This window comes from Poecilia latipinna, unplaced genomic scaffold (genome assembly GCF_001443285.1).
Source record: "Poecilia latipinna isolate Pla-1442-1.1 unplaced genomic scaffold, P_latipinna-1.0 Scaffold771, whole genome shotgun sequence".
Classification (NCBI taxonomy): Eukaryota; Metazoa; Chordata; class Actinopteri; order Cyprinodontiformes; family Poeciliidae; genus Poecilia; species Poecilia latipinna.
This window is the reverse complement of record NW_015113387.1, coordinates 222,642-232,577: the sequence shown is the minus strand read 5'-3', so window position 1 is coordinate 232,577 and position 9,936 is coordinate 222,642. Positions and strand designations below refer to the sequence as shown.

The window sequence follows — 9,936 nt, the reverse complement described above, 5'->3', positions numbered from 1 at the left end:
GGGTAGGGGGCGATAATGTTCAAACTTTGTCAGGGTGCAGTACTGTACAGACCGGCTGCAGATCCCAATATAAACTCAGGCCCTGACAGCTCTATAAATAGTCTGCAGGTCATTGTGGAGCAGATTACAGATCAGCGTGAGAAAATCCAAACAGTTCAACCTGAGTGGCCACCTCAGTCTAAACCACTGTGACAGTCTGGAGACTTTAGGTTCTGCAGACACAGAAAACAATGAGTTGGTCACGGTCACATTTCTGTGTAGTAAATCCTGGTTACTGACCTCAAATTCAAAACATGGAACGCAATACAATAGATCAAAAGCATATAACTATGTTTTCAGGAAAAGTATGTAGTGTGTATTAAGCTAGTGTCCCTAGTGGGCCCTAGTGGCCCTAATTTGAAGACCACTAGGGGCCACTAGCCCCTACTGTCAATAGGTTTCATATAGATGTCAATAGACATCGATATGATGTCAATAGACACTTTAGAAATGTTTCTTGGGTTACATGTGACAGTGTCCTGATGTATTAAAGATTTTTTAGTTTTGGACTTCAGAGGAAATTGAGCTTGGAGAATTTCTGGGAAGAATATTATAAAAGTGTAATTAAATCCATACTTGGGTTGCAGGCAACAGATGTTGTCTTGTTGTTTTCGCTATGGATCAGACTTCTTGTTTGTTTCAGCTCCCCTATTGCTAAGCGACACATATTTCTTTAAAAGAAAAACAATCCCCAGTATAACAGTAAGATCACATGTTTGTTTTTAAAAAGTTTATGGATTCTGTTTGTCTTGAAAGTGGCCATAAAAAATCTTTTTTTCTCTCTCTTTAAGAAAACCAAACTGCAATGTATTTTGTTCTGCTCCACTGTTAATCTTCAGATTCAATTACCTTCGAAGTACTGAAAAATCTCCAAAGAAATGGTATCACCTTGTGGAAAGAGGCAGACATGTGTAAAACCACTCAGGGTGTTATAAACTGAGATTATCTAAATATAAAGCTCCAAGAACAAAAATCTGTTAATGTGTCACCTTCTTCTCTTAGTTGAGGCTGGCTGCATGAGCCTGCTTCTGGTTCTTAATTTGGAGTAGTTTTTCCTCACTGTCAACCCATACTTATTCTGGATGATGGTGTGAAATTGAAAATCTGGTGCTATCTAAAGATTTCCTTCAAAAGATACTTTTTGTTGCCTACCAGCGACATAATCTGACTGTATTGTCGTGAATTCATTTGAAATAATATTAAACAGTATTAGATTACATGCAATTGGATTAGAGCTAGGCTAGATTTTGTGTAAAATACGAAAACATGACTGCCTTGCTAAAACTTTCTATGACATTCACAGACGTCAAAGTCCTGACTGGCAGGTCTTCTCAAAAGTTGATATTTGTCTCCATCTGCTGGTCAAATACAGGACTTCAGACCGTCATATCAGACGAAGGAGGAACTCCAGGACTGTATTATTTTAAAACTGCCGTAAAACTAACCCAGTCAAACAGGGGTGGTAGTGTCATGATCTGTGGTTGTTTTACTGCAGCTTACTGCAACTGACAAAATAATTGAATAACAAAACATCTTGAATGAGAATGTCCAGGCGTCAATTTGGAACTGGAAAAGCAAGAGCAATATTCAAGAGAAGGGTTATTGAGAAATCCATCACAATAATGTAAAAGCCTCTTTGCCAGGCCAGTTTTCACAGACACTTGATCCCAGTTATTTCTGCCAAGGGTAAGCCAACCATAGATTACGGAAAAAATTACTTTTCATTCTAGGTAGCTATTACTTTCTTCTTTTTTTTAAATAACAATATTATCTTAAAATTAAAATTACATTTGTGTTCACAAAAGCAATAAAATAAAAAGAAAATTGAAAATAGGTTTGAAAGTCAAATGAGGTGGGTCAAAATGTAGCCAATCAGCCAAACAAAAAAATTTGTATATAACATATTCATGACAAACACAGTAGGATTAGACTAGGTTGAATGGACTTTGGGTTGTTCAAATGTTGACAGACAAACAGTCTAGTTAACTGCAAAACAGATGTCACAAGAAGATCTTGCAAAAATCATGCTGACTTTGAAAATAATGTTCAACATCTATTAACATTTGATCTTCTGTTAATAGGGCAATATAGAAGAACGTGATCTATTGCCAAATATTATTGCTACAATTATTCTCTAATCTGGACTCATCAGACCATAATATCAACTTTACACATTTCAAGTATATCCTGTAAGATTCCTTGAACTTTAATCATTGTAAATGTATTTTTTTTTTGTGTGTGACCTTAAGTGCAAAAATGAAATCATGCCTCTTGGGATACAACACTGTTTAAAAGTCTTCTTGCAGTCATTTGAGAAAACTGTTAACCCATTTCACCTTTGTTCCATCTCTGCTAGGTTTGTCCTTCCATTTTGGTTATTGATCAAAAAGTCAAAGTCCAAAACAAATCCTTTGAAATTATCCTAGTTTACTTTTCACTGGCCAGTATCAACTTTTCATCAGTTGAGGTAACAACTGCATGAAGATAAATGTTGAAATATTTAAAAATATATATCTGTTTCAACTTTTAATATTTTTATTTTAGCTTCTAGAGGAAGTCTTAACGGAAGGAAAACGAGGATTAGCTTCATCTTTACTTCGGTTTGTAATTTTACTTTTTTCATTTTTGTCCAAATAGTATGGCTAAGTTTATTATTCACAATATTCAATTGTCTCTTTCTATATTTGTTTCCATAGTGGACAATGAAGATCCCACTTGCTTGCTTGCTGTTGCTTTTTAGCTCTGCATTCTGTCAAGGACAAACTGTTGGAGACCGTTACCGAAAATTTATAGCCCAGCATATCAATGGAGGCATGAGCCAAACCCGATGTGATGCAGTAATTAGCCAGAGAGGCATTTCAAAAACTGACAGCAATGACTGTAAGGAAACCAACACTTTCATCCGAGCCAGCACTAACTTAGTTAAACAAATTTGTGGAAGTGCAGGTGAGCCGTATGGTCAAATGAGGAAAAGCCTTCAACCTTTTGATGTTGTTGTCTGTACTCTGAGAAACCAAGGTGCCAGACATCCACATTGCCAGTACAGGGGGACTAGTCGTGTCAGAAGAATTGCAATCAAATGCGAGCAAGGCTTTCCTGTACATTACGATGGAGACGTTGTAGTCATTAATGACTGATCAGACCCAGCGGTCTTGTGTGCCTTCTTAAATAAAACATATATAACATTTGTGTTTCTCTGTGTGCCTTTTTGTTAATAAAACAACCTTAACATGATTTACAGTGTAAAATTAACTCAAAGGTATTCAGAAAATACTAAATTTTTATGAAATAAAATGAATATTTCCAACTGGAATATATCATAACATAGACATTATGAGTTTACCTCATACACAGTAAGGTTTCATAGGATGTGCAAAAGTCATTTTCTCCCACGGTGCTGCCAGAAGAAAGCTAGTCTCAAGGAATACTGGCCTCAATTGCAACATTCTGGATTCTTACGTGTATGATAGGAGATACATACGAATAAATTGTTGAATATTGCAGGTATGTTAGCTCTGACCTTGTGAATTCTGAACAGTGTTTAGTGCTACCATTTTAAAGCAAAATTAAATAAACTGCTAAATTAATTACGTACAAATTCACTTGAAATGTTATCATTCTATAAGAAATATCTTCTTTAGTTTCCCATTCCCCACAGTTTATGTAGTAATCTGAACTTGTTCCTGAAAACAGATTTTTCCCCACACACAGAATATATATTTTGGCAAGACAATCAATATAACAACACAGCAGGTGTAGTTAAGACAAAAAAAAAAAAAACTTTAGCTGATGAAGGTAATGTTTCATTGCATGTTAGACAAATGACAAAGTCAAAAATATTGGGTAAAATATATGGATCAAAATCCCAAGCAGTGGAACAGAATTAGAATTTTTCAAACCTGCAGCAAGTTGAGAGCAAGATAGATTTAATGAATATCTGGAAATCCTGGTAGAAATGTCATACTTTTACAGTAGCCTCTTGCCACTATCTGTCCGATATGCCATAAATGAAGTTCTCTTTTAAAATATCAAATAATCAGCTGATCCCAAGTAAGTACAGTATTAAATGTTTAAATTATTTAATCTTTAGAGTTTCTTGGCAGAATTTAATTAATACACAATATCAGAGGGTGAATTCCCAATTGCACATTTTGCTTAGGTTACTTTTTGCTCAATAACATTACCAAGTGACATATTTAGAAGATAGTACAGAATTTCTGACTCCTGATACAGTGGCAGGATTAATGGCTGATTTTATTATCTGAACTGCAGAGTTTGAAGAATTCATTGTCATATTTTTTTTTTCCTGAAAGAACTGAAGGTCAGCTTTTCAGAGGTTTGCCAGGTGATGGGTAGTTCAACTATATTTGCCCCGTCACAAAGAGAAACCAGGACAATTAAATTTGATTTTCAACAAAATTTCATCTTTATATGTGCATTTTCTCCCAATCAGACATATTATTTTTACCATCATATGTCCTCTACACGTAGGTGCCATAACTACCAAAATATATCGTCATCATATAATCTTTTGCCGCCCTTCTGCCCCACATTGCACCACCTCCAGGCCTGGCTTTCGTGTCCAGCTGAGAAAACAATTTTCAAAACTATTTTTCATCATAAGGGGTCTTTTGGGCTGCACTTTGCTTGATACCTCATTGAACATTAAACAACATTTCTTTTAAATCACCACTACCATTCCAATAATGAAAAACACTTGAAATAAGTCATCTGTACGATATATGAGCTTCAGGTTTTCATTTAAATTACTGAAAGGCAACAATTAATTCAACTGTCTACCACCAGATGGCAGCACCTTAAACTAGAGTTGACCTTTAGGTCATGGGGTAACAGAAGGCCTTCACAAATGAAATTTGGAAGGCCTAAAAGGCTCTAAGCTTTCAGAGAAACAGTGTAACACTTAGCAGAGTGAGATAATGTTTAACCAAAGCCTTTGATTATTTACAATAAAACGTATTTAAAAATATTTTATTTTACTTAAAAAGATATATTGCTTAATCAATAAGCTCTTTTCTAATGGTTTTGAACTTTTTACGTTTGTGATTTTGTTTTGCTTTCCCATTGAAGGTGAATTGTTGTTCATGTCATCTTCGTTTTACTGTTTTGAAATTCTACACTAGTTCTTGTGAAAAAAAAAACATTCCTTAGCTTCAGGATTCACATAAGAATACACAACAAAAGGTGTTTTCTTTGGAGAAGACGTCATTCTTGCATGCAACTTACAATCTCTTTTTTTTGTTTCTTCTTCTGGATGAAATTTGCTGCTGGAAAAAAATCTGAATTCTTAGGAGCAACTATTGCTAGTTATCATGGCACCTGTTAACAAGACACCTTCATAACAAAACAACAACCATGACCTTCTTTACTCCAGATAAATCCAATGTCACAGTTGTGTGATATTGCTTCTTACTACAATGAGGAAGCAATTGAGCAGCATTTCCAGATGCTGGATACGCTGCGTTATTGGCTGCATATCCATTAACACCTCTTGCAAGGCCTTTTATGCCATCTCATGAAATGACTCTTTTCATAATAAATTCCCATTACTTGCTGTTTTTATTTTCAAAATATGAGAATTAGATATGGCTAATACTTATTTGTTTAGGAACATGTTTTAATTTAAGATGGCATACTTCAACAATGCAATTCATTTAATTGAATCTTTAATAGTTTGTCAAACAAAGCTTGGTGAACCAAACAAAAAGAAAAAGAAAAGAAAAAAAACTCTCCTTAATTGAAAAATAAATGTGACCAAAAACACATTCAAGATAAAATTTCCAACAATTAAGAAGGAAGATATCTAAATAAGTGAAATTGAGAGGAGGGGTGTCCCCTGCCTTTGCACAGCATTTCATATTTTATAAAAATATCACCCTCAATGGAAAGGAATGGGAGTAGTATAATAATTTAAACTATGTAATAGCAAAGAAGAGATCATTTATTAAAAAAAGAAAAAACAAACAAAAACAGCCTCCTCCCATATCTGGGTCCCCTCCCATTCTACCTAGCCATATAAAGCTTCATAATATGTTTACGAGATCTAAATAATCAGATACCTGCCCTGATATACCCGTACAATGATGATCATACTTTATACACTTCTCCTCTTTCCAATTGGACGTGAGTATTGCTGCGAACATTAAATTATCTTGGCATTTTACATTGACGTTTATGTTCATTTAATTTGTCCTTCAGGATGTGCACAAGAACATACAACAGAAACTGTTTCTGTTGGAGCAGATGTCACTCTAACATGCAGCCGGAGACCCAGTTCTTCAGGTTACCTCTTCTGGATGAAAGTTGTTGCTGGAAATTTGCCTGAAGTCTTAGCAGCAACTTATACTTTTGATAGCAACATTGCTAACTCTACACCTCGCATCACAACAAAACAAGAACCAGGAACTTTTCTTCTCCACATAAAGCAAACAGAGCTGAAAGACACTGCTTTTTACTACTGTGAGGAAATAATAGATCTACAGAGAACCCTTTGGAATGTGACTTTTGTGAAAGTTAAAGGTAATTGGAACAATTATTTTCTGATGCTCCGCTTTCAGTTTTTAGAAGTTTCTCTGTAGGAAAATAATGTAGGTTGCATAAATTAGTTTAATTTATCCCACTGCATTCTATGCAAACTTGAAAATAATGTATTGTTCCATTATATCTCTAAGGACCAGAAGCTGAAATTACCACCGTTGTTCAAGAGCCTCCATCGCTTCCAGTCCACCAAAGAGACTCTGTGACTCTTCAGTGTTTGGTCCAGTCTGAATCTGATGACCATGCAAGTTCAGATCATCACAGTGTTCACTGGTTCAAAGCCAACGATGATGAATCTCCTCACAGTAAACTTTATGTTCATGGAAAATCTGCAAGTAAATGTGAGAGGATTCCTGAGACCCCATCTGTGAGGAAATGTGTCCACAACTTTTCACTGAGCGATGTCGGCTCCTCTGATGCAGGAACGTATTACTGTGCCGTGGTCACTTGTGGAAACCTACTGTTTGGAAAAGGAACAAAACTGGAAATTGAAGGTATTATTACCAATGTGTCATTTAAACTTTTTCTTGTTCAGAAATTATTTTGCAATGAAGCAAAATCCTCAATAATCAGAGTGTAATGTGTGCCATAATTATGACTGAGCCTTAAAGTTAAGTCAGTTCTTGTTTTTGCTCAGTATACCTTTCTATTTTCTCCTTTAATTTTCAGGATCCTTATTGGTCTCTCATTCTCTTGGGACCATTATATTGATTGTCCTCCTGTGTGCTGCTTTGGCCATCAGTGTGATAGTTATTGTCCGACTAAATCAAACCAACAATAAACTAAGGAGAGGCACCACTGGTATAAAAATTTTATTCTAATGCAGACACTCTTGACATTGCATATATATATATATATATATATATATATATATATATATATATATATATATATATATATATATATATATATATATATATATATTCCTTTTTTCTTTCTGTTATTTATGTTTTCTCTACATCTGATACAGAAGCTACTGCAGATTCTGAAATAGCTGTTGCTCAACAAAGTCAGGCAGTAAGTTGGATATATTCTGAGTTGGAAAGCAAATCTTGAGAGTTTTCTCCATCATCATGTTTTTTTTTTTTTCTTTTTTTCCTGCAGACAAATGAAAATGGTTTGATTTATTCTGCACCAAATTTTGCAAAGAAAAAGGCTGAGCAAAAAGGAACGAGAGGTGCAAAGGCAGCAGAGGGACAAATCATCTACGCTGGTGTCCGGACGTTGGGGTATGAATAGTAGCGTCATCTAACTCACAGCCTGAAGAAGAACTTGATGATATATCATTCAAAACAATTCTAATTCCCTTCTGGATTGACATGAGTACATGTGAGAATCATTTTATTATACATTTAATTGGATAGTTTGACACTTTTTTGCTCTGTTTGCCCCTTTATTATATGTTAAGTCTGAATTTACTGCTTTGTACTGTTGCGGCTGTGTCTCTGTGGTGACTATCTGCATTTTCATTTGCTGCCCTGAGAAATTGGGTCTCATATAACAAAATTAAGAGATGTAGCAAATTTACAAGTTGCTTAATTAACAACAACTGCCACTGGCAACAATAAGAACTAAACAAAGAAAGAAATAATGAAAGATTCCTAAGTGTTATAAGTTTAGACTATGGCAAAGAGAAATTTTACAAAAGTAGATTGTATGATGCGAAAACCATTTACTACAGAAAATAAGTTTTAATTTTCAAAAAAAAGTATTTCTTAAACTCTTGTTGACTTTTTAATGATTATTTAATTCAATTTTCCTAATATTTTAATATAGATGCTGTCTGAGTATTTCTTGTTTGCAAGTGTTTTTGATGTGACTACTATTTCTTGCCTTACTGCATAGTACAAATAAGTTTATTCTTGAACCTAGAAAAGTTGACATGTAAAAAAAGAAAAATTGCATGTTGTGTTGGTTCTGGTAATACATGGTATTTTTGTCTGTTTTATAGAGCACATTTTAAGGCCTGTTCCTTAACATTTAAGTTAAAAAATAAATAAATAAACATTACGGTAACTTTAAATTGCTTTGAAACTCCGAGGTGGATTATTGCCTTTAATAATAAACAATTTGTCAATGTTATAACTGGTGAGAAGAAACAAACTGACAGTTAATGGCAACAAAAACCATTAACTGTCCATTCCAGATTTGGAGGAGAATAAATATGAAGACAACCACAGGAGGTAAGAAAAACTGCTAGAACACATAGAAACCACCTGGTTGAGAAGAGGTAGACGAAGCCATGTTTATTAAAAGACTGCAATCATGTCAATCCAGTGTTCAAGCGCTATTTTAAGCTCTTTAAAGGCACTTTCCCAAAGAAGTCATCAGCATGATGCTCACATAATGACTGATTCATCTGAACAAGAGAAAAGTGTTTTAAAAATATAATTTCTCATCATACACTTATAATCACTGATTTTTCTTACTTATTTGGATAACAGCATCATGCAGTTGCTGCAGATTGCTTAGCTGTAAATACATGATGTGAATATCCCCCTCAATATTTTCAGTGGATTTGGAACTGATGACTACTTTTTACTACTGTGAGAAAATAATAAGCAAGTTCATTAAACGAGTTTGAGAGGCTTTGAACCTTGTCTCATGGTGCATCATACTGCTGATAGCAGCCATCAGAAGAAGTGCACACTGTGATCATAGGAAACAGGAGACAGTAAGTATCCCTATTCAGGTAGGCTCCATTGTTTAAATTTATGGCGTTTAGTTGGTGCAACAGGTTCAAGTTTTCACAAAAAAAGTTAAACAAAAGTTTATTTCCCAAACCATTTGGCCACCAGAAGCAGCCTGAACTGTTGATACAAATAAGAATGGATCCATACCTTTGTGTAATTTATGATGAAATCTGAAACTCTTATCAAATATCACAGCTCATTCAATCAGGGAACATTTTTTTTAAAGTGCTGTGGGTTCAGTTTGTGTTGAGCCTGTGTCAACCGAAGCCTCCGGTTCTTGTCTTAAGCTGACAGGAATAGCACTCTTTATGGTCCTCTACTGCTGTCACTCATCTTGGTTGAGTGTTTGGCTTGTTGTGTGTCAAGAAGAGGTATTCTACATACCTTGTTTCTTTTTTTTTTTGTCCATTCTTAGCAAACCCAATAGATGAGTTGAGTGTGAAAACCACAGTAGATCAGTAGTTCCTGCAATACTCAGAACAGCACTATGGTTTAACAGTTGAACTTCAGCAAGCTGGCTGCATGGCATGCAGGAATCCTCATCTGGATACGTGGGATGAGGATACCTGCAGAGAGGACCCAAAAATGATGCTCAAGTAAGCGCATATTACTTGAGCATAATTATTTTGCTCCAATAAAGGGATTGGCT

The 9,936-nt window shown here is 35.0% G+C and overlaps 2 protein-coding genes across 2 annotated transcripts; both read left to right on the top strand.

The window, feature by feature from the left end:
- Nucleotides 1-2,438: 2,438 nt before the first annotated feature.
- Nucleotides 2,439-3,224, top strand: LOC106955839 (ribonuclease-like 3). The gene is made up of 3 exons (XM_015046264.1): nucleotides 2,439-2,506; nucleotides 2,584-2,639; nucleotides 2,736-3,224. Exon 3 carries the CDS (start codon nucleotides 2,742-2,744, stop codon nucleotides 3,174-3,176), a length of 435 nt encoding a protein of 144 aa, XP_014901750.1. The 5' UTR covers nucleotides 2,439-2,506; nucleotides 2,584-2,639; nucleotides 2,736-2,741; the 3' UTR covers nucleotides 3,177-3,224.
- Nucleotides 3,225-5,756: 2,532 nt separating this feature from the next.
- Nucleotides 5,757-8,220, top strand: LOC106955837 (uncharacterized). The gene is made up of 6 exons (XM_015046263.1): nucleotides 5,757-6,180; nucleotides 6,256-6,576; nucleotides 6,729-7,088; nucleotides 7,264-7,395; nucleotides 7,565-7,611; nucleotides 7,699-8,220. Exons 1-6 carry the CDS (start codon nucleotides 6,138-6,140, stop codon nucleotides 7,831-7,833), a joined length of 1,038 nt encoding a protein of 345 aa, XP_014901749.1. The 5' UTR covers nucleotides 5,757-6,137; the 3' UTR covers nucleotides 7,834-8,220.
- Nucleotides 8,221-9,936: the final 1,716 nt, after the last annotated feature.